The following is a 24538-nucleotide window of genomic DNA, read 5'->3' as shown; positions in this document are numbered from 1 at the left end:
ATCTCGTAGACAACCACAAGTGTGATTTTTACTTTCACTCGGGATCAGTCGTGGGTGGATTTGCACCGTGAGACAGGGCCATTACCTGCAATTGTGAATCAATGGGTTGAAGAGAATTACATTTCACATCCATGCAATTCAAAATACTATTTCATAAAATTAGAATCGTCTTGGAGGAAAACTAACTTGTGTGCCCACCAGTATCTCATGGGAAATCAACACACAAATATGCTTTCTTATAAAAGATTTGGTTTTAATGCATAGTTGTACAAGATACGTAGGCAAATACAATAACAGTATTTATAGCACCAGTGTTTTGGCAAATATGGCTCATCCAACACATTTAGTTTGATCATTTACTCAACTACAGCTTCTGCCTGAGCAAGAAAATTAACCTTAATCGCAACGAAAATATTGAAAATTGCAAATGTTATTTGAAACCATTAGGAAATCATTAGACTAAGAGTAATTTGCAGGAGATACACTAAAGATTTATGCAACAATCTAATGAAGACAAACAACCCCACTCCTGCTCACCTAATCCGCCCATCCCTTCTCTCTGGGTATTGAAGGCACTTCTGGTCTGCAGTGTGCAATAGTCACCAAATAATACTGCATCTTTAGAAAGGAAAAATGCAAAACATGTCAATCCTACTGGATAGGCCTTAGTCATGGTGCTGTACAACACGGAAACAGGTCCTTCAGCCCAGCTTGGCCGTGCCGTCTAAGTTGGCGTCTCGGGGTAGTCCTATTTGCCTGCATGTGGCCCATAGCTCTCTAAACCCTTCCCATCCATTTATCTGTCATTAATAAACTCGAGAAAATTCCTGCTTCAGTTTCCTGGGTTCAACTCGGAGAGAAGTCCCCCCCGGGTTAATAATCGCTCCACTGTTTATAATGCTCTCTGCATTATGAAGTCCTCGACAGTGAACCCCATGGGCAATCACTACCAAAGTGTCTGTACACTTGTCTCCCGTACTAAGTCACCCCAACCTATCAAGAGTTTACAAGTTTCCCGGGTTCCTGCCGTCAGCGCCACGAGTCGCTAAGTTGCGTCCACGAGTTCCGACGTTCCCGCTACGTTTAATTTGTTTTAAACTCGGGGTCACTCATGGGTCGACTCGCACCGTGAGACGGGTTTAGGTTTCCTGGATGGAGAGATGTTTTATTCTAATATTTTTTAAATGCAATTTTTCACATATTCCAATCTAGCAATCACTGAACCATTTGGATTTAGGGAGATCAATTAGAAGAACACTTTTAGAAAATAACTTGACCAACTGGGACCCGTTGGGTCCCCGTCACACAGGAGGTCTGGCCCCCAACGCAATATTCCACCACTGACCCATTGCCCCCAATTGTGCACGGTCGGCTGACAGGCACCCCTCTTCCTACCCCTATTCTCTATTTCCCCCACATCCCCCAGCACTCCTTTCCCCTCCTGTTCATCCTCTCTCTTTCCCCTCTCCCCACCCTCACCTCTCCTTTTCCCTACCCTTTTCCCTACCCCCTCCCTCCATAACCCCCTCCCCTCCCTACCCCCCCTCCCTGCTCCCCCACTTGCTTTCCATCCCCCCCCCCCACACCCTCCCTCTTCCCCCCCCCCCCCACTGCATTCCTCTCCCTCTGTCCCCCACTCCCTACCTTCCCCACTCCTCTCCCTCTATCCCCTTCCTCCCCCACTTCTCACCTCCCTCTAACCCACCCCTCACTCTCCCTCTCCTCTAATCCTTGCCCCAGATGCCGCTCATCTCCCTCCACGTGGGCCTGGAGCAGCAGTTAAATGGAAGGAAACTTACTCGTGGAGCCATTGCGTCCCTGTTGTGAGGCGAGGCAGGCAAAAGGAAAAAAAGGTGATGGTCTGAAATTGTGCAAAGGCCACGTTGAGGACCATTGGGTGCCCTTTGTGACACCAGTCAAGTAAAGATGGCAAGTGGGGGTCTGTTTTTAATTGTTTTAAAGTTTAAAATGTCAATAGCTTGTAAAATATACCATCAATGTGAACAAAACTTGTTTAATTTACATCACAGAACAATGTTGAGTAAGGTGGGCCAGAAATTGTAGTGCTGTCGTGTACTGCTTTTGCGCAAATATAGGTACATACAAACCGACAAACAAATATAGAAATATAGAAACAAGATTAGTTTTAGTAATATAATTATAATAATAATAATAAATAACTCCACAGATGCTGCCTAACCTGAGTTACACCAGCACATTTTTTTTGTAACCCTGCATCTGCAGTTCCTTGTGCTAATGTCTGAAGTTATTAATTGTTGTGAGCAACCATAATGACTAATTGGCAGGATAGCATGGACAAGAAATGTTCAATTTTGTATATTTGCACTGTTGTTTCAATGATTTTGATGGTCTTTATGTTATTTCAGTCAAAATTCAGGGCATTCTTTATGCTATATAATTCATTGAAAGATGCCCATAAACGTGCAAAGTATTGTATTCAAATATAATACTTTGAGCTGGAGCATTGTATTCCATTATTGTCTTATTTCCATCTAAGCTTGCATTGTGATCTGTGGATTGCATCAAAAAAGACCTGATGTTTATACTGAATTTAATTACTTAGCATCTATAATTGTATTCTGAACAATGAGATTGAAATTTATGCTTTCGTAGATTGATGTGTAAAGGTCACCTCATAACATTCTTTCACAAATCTCCCTAGGGCATGATTGCAACAGTTTCTGTGCAGCTATATTTCCTTTTTTATTACCAATGCATTTTTTGAGAAGTTTGCAAAGAATTAATATAATTTTACAAATTTGTTTTTCAATGAAGTATCATAGCTGTTTAGTGATTTGTCAGGCACACATTTGAAGGATCATATTTGTAGTCGTTTAATCGATTATGGAAGTCTAGTATTCTTGTGGCAACAATCAGAATATGTTTTTGAGCACGCATTAACTGACAATTTCAGTATTTCTGTTTCTCTGCAGCAAAAAATGATTGAATTTTGTGCCTTGGGCAAATTTTAAATGTGTAAACAAAAAACATTGCCATCTAATCAATCGTCAAATGAAAAATGCAATATAATTGTAAATTTTCTAAAGTTAAAGCAACAAAATGGAGCAAAGATCTACAGTCACCTCTCATTTTACACGTTGGTTACATTCTTGAAAAGATGCGTGTATCTCAAACGTGTAAATTAAACATTTTAGCATAAGAATGTATGTAGATGGTACAGGTTACTGCACAAATCATAATTGGCTATCACATTATGAAATGTTCCATTATGACTGCCATTATTCTTTTATCTTACTCATTAATAAAGAAAAAAAATTAAAGAAAAATTAACTAAAGATATCTTAAATATACTTTGTTTATTTAACATATCTTTTCGAATGTAAATGCCAACTCTGGCATTCCTCTGGCAACTTCTTGTTTGTGAAAGCCGTCACTGTTGTACATAACGTACATAACAGATTATCTAAATGTCGTCAAGTTGGGAAAAGGAGAAGTACACCGGGATCTGGGGTCCTTGTACATCAGTCTATGAAAGTAAGCATGCAGGTACAGCAGGCAGTGAAGAAAGCGAATGGCATGTTGGCCTTTAAATCAAGAGGAATCAAATATAGGAGCAAAGAGGTCCTTCTGCAGTTGTACAGAGCCCTAGTGAGACCACACCTGGAGTATTGTGTGCAGTTTAGGTCCCCTAATTTGAGGAAGGACATTCTTGCTATTGAGGGAGTGCAGCGTAGGTTTACAAGGTTAATTCCCAGGATGGCGGGACTGTCATATGATGAGTGAATGGAGCAGCTGGGCTTGTAAACTCTGGAGTTTAGAAGGATGACAAGGGATCTCATTGAAACAAATAAGATTGTTAAGGGCTTGGACACACTAGAGGCAGGAAACATGTTCCCGATGTTGGGGGAGTCCAGAACCAGGAGCCACAGTTTAAGAATAAGGAGGAAGCCATTTAGAACGGAGACGAGGAAACACTTTTTTTTCCTCACAGAGTGGGGAGTCTGTGGAATTCTCTGCCTCAGTGCGGTGGAGGCAGGTTCTCTGGATGCTTTCAAGAGAGAGCTCGATAGGACTCTTAAAAATAGCGGAGTCAGGGGATATGGGGAGAAGGCAGGAATGGGGTACTGATTGGGGATGATCAGCCATGATTACATTGAATGGCGGTGCTGGCTCGATGGGCCAAATGGCCTGCTCCTGCACCTATTGTCTATTGTCTAACACTACCTTGCCAAGCATCATGCTGCAAGGTGTAAATTTGAGCAAATTATTTCAAAAATACAAGTGTGTAAATTAGGCTTTGGTATTAAACTAACACCATTCATTTATTGTAAAATGTTTAGTAATTCTTCATGTTACTATCATATCGATCTTCTGATCTCTCTGCAGTTTCCTTAGATGGTCCATCTTGGGCCTCTGGAAGAAGAGTCGCTTGATAGCAAGTGAAGATCAATAGTAGTCACAAATTGATAGTAATATGTAAATTTCAACTTTGAATTGACCTCTGAAAGGAAATTATAAAAAAGTTATCTTGCTAGTGTACTATCTGCCTTGTCTTTCCAAGAAAGAAATGAAATAACAGCATTACTACATCAGCTAATTTCCCAAATATGTTCTTTCGAAAAATCATCTAAAAATCCTAGATATGATACCTATTGCAGTGGACAAAATCTACATATAGAATTCTCTGGAACTGCCACTTTTGATTGTCAAATTGATTGCTAAGTTGTAGGGTGTAGATTGGAGGAGAAATCACAGGTTGCTGAAACCCAACAGTCAATAGATGTTACATGGGGGTTCTTAAGAGTTTAGAGATATACGACGGATGGCACAATAGGCTAAGTGTTCGGCTGGCAACCTGAAGGTGGCCGGTTCGAATCCTGCTTGGAGTGTGTACTGTCGTTGTGTCCTTGGGCAAGACACTTCACCTACCTTTGCCTGGGACTAGAGACAGAAATTAGCTACTGATTGGCTGCAATCTCGCATATTTACATGCAAATGTTAATTAATATGCACTGTCGCTATAAACAAAACATTATTATAGGAATAGGCCATTTAATTAATTAACTCAAATCATGCGTGGTCTATATCTTAACGTTTTGGGATTGGACTTTATTTGGGGAGATACTAAAAAAAATGAAGCGTATATTAAGATTAAATTTATGTAGACGTTATTGTAATTTGATTAATAATTGCCTTTGGTCAGAAATAAGTTAATCCCTTGGTTTATTGCGCTTTTAGCTGAACGGTCCACTCAATTTGTGTCACTTGAAGAGCAGCTAGATATTTGTGCTCCAAATATATTGGAAGAAATCTGAAATATTATTTGTTCACAATTGCACAATTAAAATGTAATTCCTAACGAGGCTCAATAATAAAATATTACGTTTGGTTATTAATATTAAGTATTGGAATCGGTTTTTATTTGTAATGTAATTGGCTTTGTTTGATTCCAAGGGTGGAGTGCAATTGTAAATATTCCATGCTTATTGTTCAGTAATGATTTGTCCTAATTTTGGCAGTTTATGATATTGAGCTTGGTTTTAAGTGGGAATATTTACATTTAATTTGAAAGCTCGCTACATGGGTTACTTTAAGTTTCAGTCACGTTTAATATGTTCTTGCTAGATGTGCTACCTGATATTTGCTAATGTTTTACAAGTGCTTGAGTTTTTGGTTGTTCACTTTCTGTGTATTGGTAATATCCTTGGAGATAGCGGGGTGGGTGCATTGGAATGGAGAATACCTAGGACTATTGTCCTTTGAACGGGGGATCAGGAACTGTTGTGAGGCATTTGCTAGGGCCGAGGAGGCAGCACCCGATTTGAATAATGTCAGTTTTCCAGCAAGTCGGCTGCTCAACTGTGATCCCGCTGCTCTCGCCGGCCGACTAGGATTGAGCATCGCCGATGCTTCAATCAGCTCCTGATCCCCCGCCTGTGCGGATAATGTGACTGACGTTGACTGAGCTGAAGGTGGGATCCAACCGCTCTCACAAACGCCGGTGTACGGGGAGGACGTTAAGAACACTCAGTTCAGTCAAGGCAATCTTTAGGTCACTTGTTCCTTGCGCACGTGTAAATCTCCAGCACGGACGAAACGAGGGGGTTCTGATTGCATTCTCTCGATTGAAGGTTTTCTCCAGGTGCTACAATTTCCTCGCACATCCCAAAGACCTGTGGGATTTTTTGCCTCTAAAATTGCCCCTAATGAGTACGTAGTGGATGAGAAATATTGATAACATAGACAATAGGTGCAGGAGCAGGCCATTTGGCCCTTTGAGCCAGCACCACCATTCAATGTGATCATGACTGATCATCCTCAATCAGTACCCCGTTCCTGCCTTCTCCCCATATCCCCTGACTCCGCTATTTTTAAGGCCATATCTAGCTCTCTCTTGAAAGCATTCAGAGAACCTGCCTCCACCTCCCTATGATGCAGAGAATTCCACACAGCTAGTATGAACTGGTGATTGATGGCATGAAATTGGTGGGCTGACACACCTGTTTCTACGTAATATCTCTAAATTTCAGTATTAATTTCAATATCATTGTCAATCTGAAGAAATTGTCTCAGTTCATGCATTTTTTTAAAAGAAGCAGACTTTAATGAATAATTCTCACATTTATTGTGTCAAATAAATAGGCAATGTTTTTTTAATATCAAATTTAAACCAGAACTGATGATTTTAAAAAACATTCCCATTTCAGGGTATCGAAATAGAGGTGGTAGTGGATTGAGTGTACTGTAGTGAAGTACTCCCAATTCCCATATGGAATAAATAATGCAAGTGACAACAGAGTAATAAATTTATTTAATGGTCCATACCCTTATGAGTGGCATAAAAGCAAAGTGCTAAGTTTCAGTAAAACATTGTGACAGCTAGCCTTTTTTCTCGTGCTTGGCAACGGTGTAATGTATGACCTGCAGTTGATGCATTAATGCTAAAAGGCTTTTGGAAGATGGCAATGCAAAATTCATAAGATAATGGAATTTATAATCTATCACAACAGCGAAAGGTGATACTAATGCTCAGCATCATTGCAAGACAGTACGTCTTCCTCACTGGGGTTTAATGTAAAATTAACTCTGAAATGCCATTAGTATTGACAGCATGGAGGATTTTTCAAAGGAGTTAGCATATGCTATCAACTATTTTGGCATATAGTTTACAATACTGCTCCAAGAGTGCATAGTATATTAACAGTTATACGTCTGCATGCTGCAACTGGAAAGGCGTTTCGGGGGTGAGTTTGCAATGTTTGTTTAAGGTTAACCATTATCATTGTTACAGATTAAACTTTGAAATCTATGACACTTTGACTATGTAATGGAGGGAAAGTCATTGGTGAAGCAGCTGAAAATGTATGGGCCAAAGGCAATTCCCTGAAATGCTAACAGCAGTGGCTCGTGACTCTGAGCAACCATAACCATCTTCTTTTTGGGATATATATGACTATTGTTGCTGAGATTTTCATTCTGATTTTCCCCTTGGCTTTATTTTGTAGGTCTTGTGATCAAATAATGCCCTGAGATTGATCACAATTATTCTTTTGTATCCGAAATTTAACATTTGTCCCTGCTTGGACCTAGGCTGTAAAAACATCTAGTGTTATGCAAAATTATATTAGAAAACATTTTGGAGATTCTGGGGTGAAAAATATAGGTGATAATTAACTGGTAAGCATGCTAAATGTGAGCCCAATGAAGTTTCTTGTATATAACCTAGCATTACTTTTTGTTAATGCTAGCATCCATCTTGGCTTTACTTAGACCCTTTAATTAGGGGCACAAGTATTTAGCCATTGTCAAAATGTAAATTATTGGGATGTGGATTGTCACCATTAGTGGATCCTGTGTGTTTGTTTAAAAAAAAAACAAGGTCTTGGGGAAACTCAGTGGGTCAGACAGTATCTGATAAAGGGTCCCAATCTGAAGTACTGTTCATCCATTACTATCCTAGCAGTTTGTGTTTTCAAGCTATTCCATCTGCATGGAATAGCTTGACATCTAAATATAGCCTGTGGAAAAGTCAGATACACTGCCCTCCATAATGTTTGGGACAAAGACCCATCATTTATTTACTTGCCTCTGTAGTCCACAATTTGAGATTAGTAATAGAAAAAAAATCACCTGTGGTGAAAATGCACATTGTCAGATTTTAACAAAGGCCATTTTTATACATTTTGGTTTCACCATGTAGAAATTACAGCAGTGTTTATATTGCTTGAAGTCTGCGATTCATGGACATCACCAGTTGCTGGGTGTCTACTCTGGTGATGCTCTGCCGGTACCCGGACGTGGCGCCGACGGACGAGAAGCCGAAGCAAAGAAGTGAAAGCCATATAACCGAATGGAAACAAAGCCAAAACGCTAATTAACCGAAAGGGTGGGACGCCTAAATGCAAACTCTCCGAAAGGGTGGGAAGCTTAAAAGCCAAATAACCGAAAGGCTGCGTCGCCTAAAAGCAAACTCACCGAATGGCCGCTGTCGAAAAGCCACCTACCTGAAAGGTGGCGTCGCCTACAAGCCAACGGACCGAATGCCGCTCAACAGAAAAGTCAAATAACGGACATGACGTTGCGGGGGGGAAGGGGAGGGGGGGGGGGGTCTTATCAGCGATTGGTTCAGACCCACGCATCCATCACATCGCTGGAGGGATGAACATTGTCCCACATCTCCAACCCACAGCCTGCGGAGGGTGGCCGTGGGATAGTGGGGGCTGTCCCGAGGGATGCGCACCTTCGGCCGCTTACAACTTGGTGCTTGGGTTCAGATTGCCCAGTCACCCATGGCTTTTGTGGGAAAATGACCCCCTTCTTCTTTCCTCACCCCTCTCTCCCCCATTTTCATTTTCCACACAAGCCGTAGGTGACTGGGCAATCTGAACCCAAGCACCAGCTTGTAAGCGTCCGAAGGGACTCGTCCCTCGGGACTGCCCCCACTCTCCCACCGCTGGCTGTGGGTCGGGTGGAGCGGAGGCGTGGGACAATGTTCATGCCTTCACAGTGAATATGATGGACCAGGGGGTCTGGACCAATCGCTGACAAGTCCCACCCCCTGACAACGTCATGTCCGTTATTGGACTTTTCTGTTGAGCGGCATTCGGTCCGTTGGCTGTAGGCGACGCTGCCTTTCGGGTAGGTGGCATTTCAGCAGAGCGGCCATTCGGTGAGTTTGCTTTTAGGTGACGCAGCCTTTCGGTTAGTTGGCTTTTCGGCGTCTCGCCCTTTCGGTTAGTTTACATTTAGGAGTCTTACCCTTTTGGTTAGTTGGCGTTTTGGCTTAGCTTCCATAGAAGATGTATTCATCTCAACCAGGTGACCAATGAAAATTAAGTGCAGCCAGTCTTCCTTGTACTTCCCCTGCATCAACCACATCTTCCTTTGAAACTCCAGCTCAACCTTGATAAAATATTTACGTGGTATCTTAGCCTTGCCTTCTGCATCCAAGAATAGATTTCCTTTTTGATGTTTGATTGACCTATGGTCTTGTAATCTTTTAACTGCTTACATTTTTTTAGATTATCTTTTATACTGTTGGTCTTGTCCTGTTCCTGGTTCTTTCATTTCCTTTTGTTTTATTTTCCCCTCTAAACATTTGAAGGTCCGTCACTTTCTCATGTAGACATTTTTCATTTGTTCTTGTTTTCTCTTGTATTTTACTCTTCATTGTTTTAGTCATTTGGGGAAGTACTGACTTAATTTCACTATCCTTTAACCTGAGGAATGTACTTTGACGATACAGTATGTGAATCATTTCCATATTTGGCCTTGCGTTGTTCTGTTACAGTTCTGCCAAACTTTGATTGTAAATTAACCTGTGCCAAATTGGGGGCTGCACAGTGGCACACAACAGTGCAGCTGACCCACAGCTCCAGCAACCTAGGTTTGATCCTCGGTACCATTGAACTTACTTTTACTACATGATTTTACTCTGGTGTTGCAGTCTCCTCCCACATCCCATACCAGTTGCTTAATTGGCTTTTGTAAAATTACCATTGGTGCCCGTGGCTGGGATTTTGGGGTGGGTTAATGGTAATACAAGAGAACAGATTGCAGACAAATGTGTGAGAATGGGACTGATGGGCTGAGAACCAGAATGGATATGATGGGCCAAATAGCTGTTTGGAAAGCTGCAAGAAATTGCCAGATATTTGCTTTTGTCTGGTTGACTATTATTTACTTGAAATGATCAAAAACCTTTTCCTTAGCTTTTCTAAATATGAAGCTATGATTCTTTTCCCCACTTGGCATACCGGTCAGGAACAAGTCCACCAATGTCCTAGAAACATACTGATTAAAAATAAATTCCCTGAATGTACTTAAGAAATCTCCCTCTTTGCTATTAACACTATTTTAACCACAGTCTATACAGGTGCACAACCTTTTATCCAAAAGCCTTGGGACCAGACAAGGCTTTCGGAATGGAAGATTTTTAGCGTAGATTTTAACTGCTGGCTCAGTGGTAGAGTACTCGGCTCATATCCGCAAGGTCGTGAGTTTGCGCCTCGATCCCGGCAGTTACTCGATCGCGAGTTTGAGTTTTCAATGTAGTTTGTTCTTGCAGAATAGGAGAGAATAGGGAGGGTTAGGCTGGGATCATTCTCTGCGAGATGATCTTAGTGCGGGAGACAAGTGTAGGAGAGATGTACTGACTGTGTGGGCAGAACTTTGGAAGTGATTGCCCACCATTCTCAAAAGCCGCTGTGTCTCCCTGTCCCTCCAACTCCAGAGGAATCCGCTCCCCGGTGGGCCGCTACGGCAACAAGTGGCAGTTCGCCCACAGCCCGAGCTGCGCCACCCCAAGGATAAGACGTACCTTGCACACCATCAGCTTCTGCCCCTATGGGGAGCGTGTTCCTCTGGAGTTGGAGCGGGGCTGGGCTGGAGTTGCTGATCTGGGATCTCCGTGCTTGCAGGGGGCCTGGGGGTCGGTGTCCCGATGAGGGGGCGCAGCTCGGGCTGTGGGCGAACTGCCACTTGTTGCCGTAGTGGCCCATCGGGGAGCGGCTTCTGATGGTCCTGACGTCTCCGGCCAGTTTGCAGTTTTCCTCTGGAGTTGGAACGGGGCTGGGCTGCTGCTGGCTGTGGGTCTCTGGGATCTCCGTGCTTGCAGTGGGCCTGGGGGTCGGTGTCCCGTTGGTCCTGATGTCTCCAGTGACTGGCACTGATCTGCTGGCATCACCGACGTGAAGACAGTGCAAAGCCCCCGCGCCGGTGCAATGGGCGGGGAGCTAGAGAGGGGAGGGAAGGGGTCACACACATGGCCGGGAAGCAGAGGGGTGTAGGTGGGGTGAAACTGATGGGAGCGACAATCTGCTGCTGCCTGCCCGCTGTTAAAAAGTTCCCACGCAAGACTCACGATACACTGTGTATCGTGAGTCTACCATGGGAACGTTTTAACTCAGCGGGCAGGCAGCAGCAGATTGTCAATTATTAACCCTCCCGCGCAATATACCCTCACCTTCTCTTTTATGAATGGGGATTTAGTTCCCCTTTCTTCGAGGACCGACCGGAGGTTCCGCTGTCCCCTCTGCAGGCCGCCCTTGGTGAACGTCTTCAAGGACCTTTCTTCAAGGACCGAAAAAACTTCTGCTCTTCGGAGCTTTTCATTATTTGGAATTTCGGATAAAAGGTTGTGCACCTGTACCAGTGTTTCACAACCCGGGTTCCTTGGAATGGTAGGGTTTCACCCGAGATCGCTAGGGGTTCCAAGAGAAGTAGTGATAATATACTAAACCAAACGTGGACCCGTTGGGTCCTCCTCCCCCCCCCCCCCCCCCCCCCCCCCCCCCAACGCAATATTCCCCCAGTAGCACTCGCCTATATACGACGCTGGTTGTTAAAATAGCGATCCCGGCCCGGCAATCCTCCCCCAACTGCGCAGGCGCGGTTGATGGGTCGTCATTGTGACACCAGCGATTGGCGTTGTGATGAGAGTCAAAATGGCGATCTCAAAATGGTGGCGGGCCCAGCAACCGCCAACTAAGGGGTTCCCTGAGACATGAAAATGGTTTCAAGGGTTCCGCAAGGGTAAAAAGGTTGAGAAACACTGGTCTGTACGGTACTTCAATAGTTAACGGTAACCATTATCACTACTACATGGCATTTACTCATCTCTGTAACTTTCCAGCACATTTGCCCTTCAGTATCCTACTCGCTGGTCGGTAATCCACAAAATGCTCCCACGTCTTCTCTGTTTAATAACACTAATCAAATAGATTATGGCCATCTTCCTTTATGGACCTGCAATATTTCCTTAATTAAGTGTTTCCTGTGCTCCCACCCCTTTCCTGTCTTTTCTGAACACCTTGTATTATTTGGAGCCAGTCCTTTCACTTTTTTGCCTGATCACTCTTATTCTCCTGTTCAATTGCACCTGCAGTTTACCAATCTTGTTTAATATGCTTTGTGCAGAATCCTTGCAGCATTTCAGAGTGTTGCCATTCCACTTTAATTTTACAACTGATCTGCGTTTTTTCAAAGCATTGTATACAAGCACCTACAGGTGTGCACAATTAACAGGTGGAATGTTATTTTGTGGTTGTAGCTAGTCAAAGTTGTTCTTTGTACCACTAACAGTATATCAGTAGAAATCCACTTGAATTGGAATGAGTTCACGTGTGATTAATCTCCGAAGTCAGGATTCAACAGTGAATTCTCCAGGGTATTCTAAACATCACTTAAGATGGGAGGACTAATTAAGTGGTTTTTCCCTTGAAGGATCACATGACTGCGTCATATTCTATTCTCAATTGGTTGCCTTGCCGCTGCAGATATATTCCAATCCGTAGTTTAATACGGGGAGAGAAAGCAAAAGTACAGTAATGCCATTGGGGAAAGAATTGTGAATATTCTAGTGTAGTGATTCTTTAGCGGTCAGTGTTTTTAGAAGTCTTGATACTTAAATGGTTGTGATGTTTTGCTTTGCTCAGTGTTTCAATCTATTGCTGGATCTTATGCATTTACAATGTCAGTTCAACAAAACAAGGCGATCACTGTCATCCTCAGCACGACATGTTTGTAAAGTGCATCCAGAGCACAGGCATCTGGTAAGTCCTTGAGTCAACCAGAAAATCAGTTGTTTTTTGTTCCTTTTGTTACATTAGTAAGCTTTACTTGTTGGATGCTTTAGAGGACAAAATACATTCTTTTTGCTCTGAAATATCTTCATTATTAACGAAATGTCATTAAAGGGTAATGACTAATACATATTAACAAGATAACCTTTTGTGTGCTTCTGATCACTGTTTGAGGGAGACACTGGGGTAATCGTTCTTCCCTAATGGTGATTAGCAGTGAAAGAAAGTCTAATTGGCAAGCTTTGAAAGAATTATAATTGGCAGTTTCATTTTTATATAGTAGTGCCGTTGTTTAAATTATCTAGTTGAAACGGTGGTTGAATTGGGTTAATTTAGTTGTCTTATTGAAAAAATTGTCTTGTAAATTGGGAGTAAACACCATGTTTAAAAAAAGCATTGCTTTCTCCCCAGAGACCAATTTATATAGAATATCACATGGGAGTATGTTTCTAAGGAATTTTTATGTCATCTATTACACCAGCAAACAGGAAAAATAGACACCACCTCTCTGTATTGTAGTTCAAATGTTGGACCTGTTTAAAATTGAGGAGACTTTTCGTGAAATAATAAATTGGTGAAATTTGAAAAAATACGCTGTATTTTTATAGTATATTCTGAATAATGTACACTTATCATACAATTGGCAATGAAGTGCAGTTTTCATCTAAACTATTCCGAACACCAAATGTTTAACAAATGAAGTGTGGTCAGAAGCAAAGATCCTAGATCTCTAGGATCTTTGGTCAGAAGCATTTTTTCGCCAGTGTTCTTGGTAAGCAGTAAACTTTGTGGATTGACACCTCATTTGGAGAAGATTATTTATATTCATTGTTGTATAACTCTTGAGCAAAATAAAGCTTGTAATCTGAATGTTGTGTTATGCCTTGCCTATGTCTTGATAGTGTGCTGAATTTTAAAGCATTTTTTAGATATAGCAGGGTGTTGCAAACAAATAAAATAATAAATCATTATTGATAGTAGATAACATAGTAGAGGTTTCAGCGGCTGCACTTTAAAAAAAGTACGTACCGTTGGTAGCTACCTTTCTATAATAATCCTTGACTGCATTTTGTATCTAATAAAGCTTTCATTTAATTATTGACAAATTGTTACACTTTCTGCATTTTATGTCTTGAATTTGGGAAGATATTGAACAGAGCGCATATTTTTGCTGTTCAGCAGTGAAGTCGAAGGTGTTGCATCTGCTATAATCACTATAAAAATTATTGTTCTGTAACGAACCCGTTTCTAATGTGTTTAGTAATATTTTTTGGCACTTCATATTTAACTTTTTTGAAAACATTGAAGATATGAGGCAAGTTATTTTATGTATCACTTGTATATCAAGATTAAACTTAAGATGTTGACACTGGTAATGAGCCTAAAGGTACCATTGTCTTTGCGGGACAATTTTGTACAAAACAAATAATAAGCGGCTGCATTTTAAACTGCTTTTGATCTTTCGTCAAATGTATCTGTCACTGACTCACGGATATAACTTTCTTAAATGTGAATACGTGTCCTGATGTCTTCAAAAAGGTTGTAATATGATAAACAGACATGCGATTTCCTTGTTCCTTCTACCGATCACTCACCTGCCCCTGCCTCCTATGTCCAACCCACCTTTCCCCATCTGCTCACACTCAACCCTCCTTCATCTGCTTATCACTTACTGATCTTTTCTCATCCTTCCCCTCGCTCTTTATACTGACCCTCTCCACTCTATCTCAATGCAAGGTCTCGACTCGGTGTCGACAATTCCTTTCCACACCCAGCCCTGCGGATGCAGCTCAACCTGCTGAGTTCTAGCAGTTTTTATTGTAATTCCCTCTATCTAGTCAGACACGGGAGTCATGGGGAGTCAGTTATACTGCACATAAACAGGCATTTAGGCCTGACTTGTATGTGTAAAGCAAACATCAATCTGAGCTAGTCTTATTTGCTTACGTTTGGCCTATATCCCTCTCATTTTACCTACCCATGTATCAGTGCAGATGTATTTTAAAAAGTTGTAATTGTATTCTCTCTGCAGCTTCCTCTGGCAGCTCGTTCCATATATCCACCTCCCTCTCTGTAAAATAAAAAAGTTGCCCCTTGGGACTCTTAAAATCTTTTCCCCTCCAACCTTAAATTTATGCCCTGTAGTTTTAGACTCTCCTATCCAGGGAAGAATGGGGTGACCATCCATTTCAGCTACACCTCTTGATTTTCTGTTTTACTGTTTAGAAGTCACACTCAACCTCCTGTATTCCAGGAAAAAATAGTCCCAGCCTATTGATTCTCTCCTTATAACTCAAGCCCTTTAGGGGACAAGGCAGGAACGGGGTACTGAGTGGGGATCAGCAATTATCACATTGAATGGCGGTGCTGGCTCGAAGGGCCAAATGGCCTACTCCTGCACCTATTGTCTATTGTCCCAGCAATATCCTTGTAAATCTTTTCTGCACGTTGATGAACTTGCATCCCTCATGTTAAGTCGCTGTTGAATGAAGACATTTAGTGAATTTTAAGTGCCTTTACACTGGTCCGTACAAGTACATCAGTCTAATGATAGAATTACAGGAATTTAAGGTATCTGTAATCTTAGCAAGTAGTTTTTTTGTTTAAAATGCACTTAATTAAAAATAGTGCTTAATATAATATAATACCAATATTTTTGGATGCATCAAAGAAAAAAGCTTTGCATTCGAAAATTAGTGGGATATGGGGAGTGATAGCACAGGAGGAGGTGGAGGACAAGTTGCCGAGTAGTAGTAGATCAAACAGCATTGAGTGGACTCTTAAGAGGAGACCTGCTTTTCCAATTCCCTTCTTTCCTTCACCCGCTCCCCACCTTCCATTTAACTAATTTTGCTCACTTCAGCACCAGCTAAAAGGGAAGTGTGTATCCTATAGTCCTAGACATTGTCAAGGTCAGATTAGATTTGACTATATTCCTGTGCTTCCAAAATGATGTGGCTGGGAAAGTTGGAGGCAACTCAGTTGTGATGGGGCTATGGAAGACTGCATGGAATAGTTTCTGTTCCCACAACTCCAACCCAGTTTTGTAACCTTGATGCATTGATTAACATACTGTTTTTAATGTACTATTGTTTCATTTGAAATGTCTTTATTCCTTGATTATTTGACTGCCTAATTGTTTTGTCTTGCATGCAAAACACTTTCTGGTTAGCATTTACAATCATTTCCTAGTACTATGGAGATTTTTGAGCAACATTATTAGTTAGTATCTTACCAGGTAACTCTTTTAATGCACTCTTGCTGCCCTGCTCTAACTAATTTCTAATTAGTGACATAAGCACAGATAGTTTGGGGATAGTGCTTGCTGCCTTAATGTGCATTATTGCTGTTTAAAATTTGAACAGTGCTGGTCCTCTTGAAAGAAATGACTGATTTAGTACGGTTACCTAGCTTGACAGTACTTTGAAACTGCAAATGTTTTATTGCTACAATGCATAGAGAATAGATAGAAGATTGAACACACTACCAAATAGGTAATTATTGTCTGCTTTTCAGAAATAAATAATGAAGATATTTTTTTGAACTATTTGGTTTGATGGAATTCATTGTTTCCATTTATATTGTGCTCTTTGTCTAAAACAACAATTACAGATAGTAGTTATCAGGGTATTGGGACGAAAAACATATTTAGATTTGGAATAGACATTTTTCTGATGATGGTAAAAATATGCTTTTAGTGCACATCAGAAAAGTATGATTAACTTGTATGCAGCAAATTGTTTAAAAGTTTTACTTTTGATGATCAGGCTTTGTTTCTTAGTGAAGAAATTAATAGGAATCTAGATCGCTACTTAGAACTTGCACATCTTGAAATAAGTGTTTGTCTCTCGCCATTTGTCAATTTTGGTCATGTGAAATCAAGTCTTTGTACCGTAGCTTTTTATAAATTTTCTGCATTGATGTTTTGATATTTTTCTACACACTTTATTCTTTATAGCTATACAAACTTCACTTGAAATGCATTTTCTTACAGAGCTGTGAGAATGCTTCAACGTGCACATTTGACAAATTTTGAGAACAATTATATTATTACGGTATTAACTGGGTCTTAAAGCAGATTATTACATTTTAAACCTGCATGCTGAAGAGAAGAATCTAACACAAGTGTTGCCACGTAAAGAGACAAATGTAGATTTTTTAAATCTGGCTAGTTTGAGAGAAAATACTATGTGGAAATTCCCCTTGTTAATTCACTGGAATCTGGCAGATCATGTAGGTGAAGTATGTGGGTGGAACCAGGAAAGGGATGGGCATAAAAATGGAAGGACCATTGTGGATGATAAAAAGAGAGGAGGGAACACGGTGTAGGGGTTACCTGAAATTGCAAATACAATGTTCATATTGTTTTGGTTGTAGATTCACAGGTGGAAAATGAGGTGGTATTCTCCTAGTTTGTGCTTTACCTCACCTGGGCAGTAGAGAACGCTGAGGATGGATAAGTCAGGGTGGGAATGAGAAGCTGAGTTGAGATAGCATGTAACTGGGAGCTTGGGTTGCCATTGTGGGCACACCGGTGCTCTGTAAACCGGTTGTCTGGTCTGCACTTTGACTCGCCGATATAGAAGAGGCCACACCGAGAGCAGTGGATGATATTTGAGGAGTGTTCATGAATCTTTGCCTCATTTAGTAGGATTGTTAAGTTTCCTGGATGATGCTGAGAGAGATGTAGGAATAAGTGTTTTACTTTAGAGAGTAGAGATGTGGAACTTCAGATGCTGGTTTACAAAAAAAGACAAAGTGCTAGAGTAACACAGTGGGTCAACAGCATTTCTGGAGAACATGAATGGTCTAGTTTAGAGATACAATGCGGAAACTGGCCCTTTTGACCCACCGAGTCTGCACCGACCAGCAATCCCACCACACTAGCACAATCCTACACACACTAGGGATAATTTACAATTTTTACCAAGCCAATTAACTTACAAACCTGTACATCTTTGGAGTGTGGGAGAAAACTGGAGCACCCACCCACGACGGGTGACGTTTCTGGTTAGGACCTCTCTTCAGAAGTCACAGTCTGAAGAAGAAGCTCTACCCAATACGTCATCTGTTCATGTACTCAAATGCTGCCTGACCCGCTGAGTTACTCCAGCACTTTATGTTGGATTTCCAATTGCTAGGGAAAGTATCAATGAGGAGCGGGTGGGGAGGAATGAGTGGACCATGGAGACATGGAGAAAATTGTCCCTGCATTAGGCTGGAAAGGGTGGCGAGGAGAACATATGATGAATTGTTGTATCCCTTTGAAGCTGGTAGAAAAGTGAAAGGATATGCTGGATGTGGAAACGTAGGGTGACGGGTGAGGTTTAAGGGAACTATCTATAAAATCACCCCTTCTTGATCCATCTATCTGCTCGCCCTTATCTCGCCCCGTTCATCTTTATACCAGCCCTCTCTACTCGGTCTACAAACCGAAACTTTATCTGAAATATCAACAATTCCTTTCCCTCCACAGATGCTGCATAACCAGCTGAATCCGTCAGCTTTTTTAATTTGTGTTTCATGTTAAGATCTGATCCCTGCTGTCTGTATTGGGTTTGCCTGTTCTTCCTGAGTTCTCCAATTTTCTACCACTTTCCACCATGGTTTACCATTAGCTGTTATAAATTACCCGTAATGTAGATGGCTGGGAAGTGCATGTGGATAGGTTATTAGGAAATAAGTGGGGGAGTCGGCTTGCTCTGAGTCACTGAGATTTAATAACTGGTCTCCTTTGTCATAAAGAGATAAGAAAATATGAACTTTGCCAGCTCTGCTTGAAGGAATTTACTGAGCCAGCATCCACCATGCACGATAGTAATCTGTTTCAAAAGTTCATTCATCTCAGGCAATAGAACCACCTTGTGTCTAGCCTGGATGAACTTGAAATTGTGATTTAACCTATTTAATTAAAACAAAACAATCAGTGAGTTATTCCTCCGTATTGTTACCCTCAGTCTCGCGTCTTATTTATTTTAAACTCTGGTGCCTTATCTTAGGAATTACTCTGGAGGGTCTTCTCTACACTTGTCCCAAATCCTCAACCATCCTATGAACCATGTGATGAGGCCAAAACAAAGTAGTATTCTCAGTGACTTCTGGTCGGGATCTTGTGCAAGTGCAAAGTAATGTGCCTTGCCAGATTCTCCATTATCCCCTCTGCTCAAGCTAGTCTTTCGTGGGATTGATTATGAGCACATCTGTAAAATGTACATTAGCACTGATGGGTTTATGAATGTTGGACATTTGCCTTATTATTGCGTTCAAGAAGGAACTGCAGATGCTGGAAGATCGAAGGTACACAAAAATGCTGGAGAAACTCAGCGGGTGCAGCAGCGTCTATGGAGCGAAGGAAATAGGCGACGTTTCGGGCCGAAACCCTTCTTCAGACTGATGGGGGGTGGGGGGGGGGAGAAGGAAGGAAAAAGGGAGGAGGAGGAGGAGCCCGAGGGCGGGGCGATGGGAGGGGGCAGCTCGATGGTTAAGGAAGGGGAGGAGACAGCAAGGGCTAGCAAAACTGGGAGAATTCAACGTTCATGCCATCAGGACGCAAGCAACCCAGGCGGAATATGAGGTGCTATTCCTCCAATTTCCGGTGTTGCTCACTCTGGCAATGGAGGAGACCCAGGACAGAGAGGTCGGATTGGGAATGGGAGGGGGAATTGAAGTGCTGAGCCACCGGGAGTTCAGGTAGGATATTGCGGACTGAGCGGAGGTGTTCGTTGAAACGATCGCCCAACCTCTGCTTAGTCTCCCCGATGTAAATCAGCTGACGTCTAGAGCAGGGCATGCAGTAGATAAGGTTGGAGGAGATACAGGTGAACCTTTGTCGCACCTGGAACGACTGCTTGGGTCCTTGAATGGAGTCGAGGGGGGAGGTGAAGGGACAGGTGTTGCATTTCTTGCGGTTGCAACGGAAAGTGCCCGGGGAGGGGGTGGTACGGGAGGGAAGGGAAGAATTGACAAGGGAGTTGTGGAGGGAGCGGTCTTTGCGGAAGGCAGACATAGGGGGAGATGGGAAGATGTGGCGAGTGGTGGGGTCACGTTGGAGGTGGCGGAAATGGCGGAGGATTATTTGTTGTATTTGCCGGCTGGTGGGGTGAAAGGTGAGGACTAGGGGGACTCTGCCCTTGTTGCGCGTGCGGGGATGGGGAGAGAGAGCAGTGTTGCGGGGTATGGATGAGACCCTGGTGCGAGCCTCATCTATGGTGGCGGAGGGGAATCCCCGTTCCCTGTGGAACGAGGACATTTCCGATGCCCTGGTGTGGAACGTCTCATCCTGGGAGCAGATGCGGCGTAGGCGGAGGAATTGGGAGTAGGGGATGGAGTCTTTACAGGGGGCAGGGTGGGAAGACGTGTAGTCCAGATAGCCATGTGAGTCAGTGGGTTTGTAGTGTATGTCGGTCAGAAGTCTGTCCCCTGTCCTGCCTTATTATTGTACTTGAGCACCATCTCCAGATATGAGCTTGATCTTCCAACATCTTAAAACAGATGAGCAAATATTTTCAACCATCTTTAAATTTTGCACTGAATCTCGCCAGTAGGAAAATCAGTGGCATATACTCTAGCTCCCAAAATGATCTTAACCAAATTTATTTGATGTTCTGTGTCTGAAAGATTCATAAGTTTACAATCAATTATATTGCAATTAAAATTGATTTTATTTGGTTTAATAATAGCAAAAAAAAAATTAATACTTAAATTTTGGAAGGGTACATTTGGAAGGGACCAACGCTTAAAATGTGGATTGCAAGTATGTCATCTTGAGGAAATGCGATTCCTCCTAATGGATAAACCAGACCAATTCATAACGAGTTGGTCTCCATTCGTCGTTTTTTTGGAATCATATGGTGCAACACAATTGTAAAAAATAACTGTTTCAGGACTGGACGAGGGTTGGTCAAGATTATAAATAATGATCTCCTTTTCTTTTCACTATTTTCTCTCAACTTTCTTCATTTACTCGTTTTCTTTCTTCACACACTATATATTTCACATCTTTCTATCCTTTACTATCTTACTTCTTTTTCTTATGCTCATCTTTTTTCAATGTAACAAAAAAAAAAGAAGTTGTACATAAAATGTATTATGAAAATATATATTAGGCACTTTGGTGCCATATGACTGTGCTTACTTATAATAAAATTTAAAAAAAAATAAAATAAAAATTGATTTTATTCATAAACCATCTGAATATAATGTGCTTAACTTAATCAATCAAGAGGACATTTTCTGCTTTGATTTTTTTAAACATGACTACTGTAACACTACTTTAAAAAAAAAAAAAAAACTAACTGAACTAAACTATTTGATCACAGGATCAAGTCTTGCATTCCTGTGCATTGCTAAGGAAATATTGTACGGTTGGTGTTACCATCTTCTAAATAGGATAAAACGGTGTAACAGGTCAAACTGAACTCTATTCAGCCTACCACCCATAATCCTGGTCTGTCTGCAATCACCTAACCTGGATGTAGCAGACCATTGAGCTAATTTCCTTTCCTGTAGCAGGTCCCAGTGGTGATTTATATCTCTCAATGGCAGTTTACTTGCAGGGGATAAGCTGAGAGTGGATCCTTCTCCCAATGTTGTAAAGGCTTTTATGGCAATCTTTAAATATATTTAACACCATGGAGTAGATGATTTGACACATTCTGCACTTGAGTGTTTCTATACATTTGGGACTCGCGGAATGGCTGAATAAAGGTGGTTCCTTTTAAAACTGCTGATTACAGCCCAGCGTGCCTCTCTGGTAGAAAGTGGAAATTCATCCTTGGGGTATGTACTTCTCCATTAACCTTTCTAAAATGGGGTATCCAGTCCCTCAAACTGCCTGTAGGAACATGCTGTGTGTAAATTGATTACAAAAAATCTGTATGAATCGGGTGGGGGCTTCATTAGGATTTTGTTCCCTTTGGTTGAGGCATTCGAACTCTTTCAGGTTCATACACAACAGATGGGCATGAGATACCAATTTATGTGAGAAGTTCCATCTTCATTAATAGTTAGTTTACTTTGGGTCACAATTAGTCTTTACTTCGCATGGGTGCAGTTATTTCCATAATATTTCTCGATTTATTTGCAGAAATGGAAATTGTTGCTTTAACAAACCATAGTCTGTTGTACAGGTCTGGCGTTAGGTTGTATTATAATCTGGGAATTGTATCTTTTAGTAGAAATAAGGTTTTAAAGCATTGCATTTTCTTATGCTCTACAAATGTTGTTTTCATTTGTGCATGAACTTTTAACAAATAACGTTAAATCGAACAGATGGAGATATTAGATTATAATTATGGTTTCAATTTTTCTTTTTTTTTAAAACATGGTGTGACATCTGCCTGCATCTCTTTCTTTACTTACACTCTCTGGAGCCTTGATTTTGCCAAATAAATGTTGGGAGTTTTTTTTACTTAGTTTCTTGTTGAGTCTTGGCTGCTGTTACAATTAAGATTTGTCGCAGAATAAGTCCCTGAATATATTTTTACGGTCTTGTGAAGTTGGATTCATCAGGATGGGTAAAATCTTTATTCCCATCCATATTTTTAGATGGCAGATATTTGAATTTTAGTTTGACTGTCTTTATGGGTGGTTTGCCTACGTAGTCGGCTAACCTTGTCCATTTTCAGTGTACTATTTAACTGACCGCTCTTTTCATTTTCTTTTCATTTAAAAGTTGTATTTTAAGCAGGACTTAAAAATGACATTTTGTACCCATCTTGTTTGTTTGGAATGCATTTTTTAAATATTGATTGTATTATTTTACTAATGGATTTTTTTTTCCTCCCAATCATCTCTGCTATCAAACGGCAACGCCTCCAATGTAGTACGCCTCGGCTGGTTGTCTCTTGTCGTTGCACCACACGGAAAAGCCAGAGCATGAAGAGGTGTGTGAATTTCGCCCATACATGTGCCCGTGCCCAGGAGCCTCCTGCAAGTGGCAAGGATCATTGGAGGCAGTCATGCCTCATCTCATGCATGCGCATAAAAGCATTACAACGCTTCAAGGGGAGGACATAGTATTTCTGGCAACTGACATCAACCTTCCTGGTGCTGTGGATTGGGTTATGATGCAATCCTGCTTTGGTCACCACTTCATGCTGGTGTTGGAGAAACAAGAGAAGTATGAAGGCCACCAACAATTTTTTGCTATTGTTCTTCTGATAGGCACGCGAAAGCAAGCAGAAAACTTTGCCTACAGACTGGAATTAAATGGTAACCGTAGACGCCTCACATGGGAGGCCACTCCAAGGTCGATCCACGATGGAGTTGCAGCAGCAATCATGAACAGTGATTGTTTAGTTTTTGATACTTCAATTGCTCATCTTTTTGCAGATCATGGGAACCTGGGTATTAATGTTACTATCTCAATGTGCTAATTGCATTGTTATAATACAGCTGTTTACATGTAACCAATAGAATGTTTGTTTGATTCGGAGGATGCAGTAGGCAAAAGAATGCAGTTCTATATACTTCTAAGCACCGTGCTTGTGTAATTGGTGCTCGCCCATTTGACTGCTTCATGAATGCATGTTGTGGAATGTAATGCTCAGCACGTGGTTCCAGATCTGACTAAGAGAAGATGGAAACAAAACAGCAAAACCAATCCAAGTTGATGAAGCCGTTTTATAAATGGTTGTTTTAAAAAAAAGACATCTTTCCCTGCTTTGTGTTTCTTTAAATTTACTTGAGGCAAGTTATTCAAGATGTATTTATATTACGGGTCCAGTGTATAGAACTACATTATATGCCACATCAGTACTTAAATGCAAAGCCAGTAGATGCTTGTGCCTATCTTAAATATGCTTCAGGACAACAGTATCGTAATAGTTATTTATGAAAATCAATAATGTTGAAATGAAAAGTCATGGAATGAATTTATTCTCTGTTCTTTGCCATGGAAACTGGATTTTGTTGCAATTTTCTTTTGGGCGAAAAGGCAGGAACAAAGTTGTAAAGAGCAGCAATGAGGATTCCCTTTAAGTAAAGCAGTCAATGATAAATTAAGCTTCAGCATTGTCCACTGTTGTTTTATTTTTTTTAATCTTTAATTCCTGTTGTATCACTTGTGTCAGATTGGGTTCTATTCAAATCATTTTTTATGAAATTGTCAAATATGTAAACGGTGACTGCATTCACATTTTGAATAATGTTTATTATTTGTAGCCTAAACTGTTGGTGTAATGACCCTACAACATGTAATGAGCATATTGCCCAGCTTTGTGGCTGAATTGCACAGCCACTTTGCATCACCAATTTAATCATATTTTAATTTTTTAAAGATTGAAATGCTGGAAAAATTGCATAAAGCCAGCCAGTATTTATTAATGAATTAGAGGTGTTAGCTATGTTTTCTGACCTGTTAAATAATATTGAGCTAAATATTGTTTGAGTTGAAATTAAAAATTGAGTTTAACCAACGTGCTAGTAGAACACTAAAAATTCCAAGGATTTCTTGGAATCGTGCTTGATTTATT

General features: G+C 41.2%; 1 protein-coding gene across 1 annotated transcript in view; it reads left to right on the top strand.

Annotated features, from left to right (window-relative positions):
* Nucleotides 1-24068, top strand: part of siah2l (seven in absentia homolog 2 (Drosophila)-like) — a 42820-nt gene extending 18752 nt beyond the window's left edge. Inside the window, exon 2 of the mRNA XM_055643786.1 lies at nt 22889-24068. Coding sequence (XP_055499761.1) covers nt 22889-23440 — 552 coding nt within the window. The 3' untranslated portion in view covers nt 23441-24068. The remainder of the gene's footprint in view (nt 1-22888) is intronic.
* Nucleotides 24069-24538: the final 470 nt, after the last annotated feature.

Source organism: Leucoraja erinacea, chromosome 12, assembly GCF_028641065.1.
Source record: "Leucoraja erinacea ecotype New England chromosome 12, Leri_hhj_1, whole genome shotgun sequence".
Taxonomy (NCBI): Eukaryota; Metazoa; Chordata; class Chondrichthyes; order Rajiformes; family Rajidae; genus Leucoraja; species Leucoraja erinaceus.
Note: the sequence above shows the minus strand (reverse complement) of the source record. Positions and strands in the feature narration are given on the sequence as shown.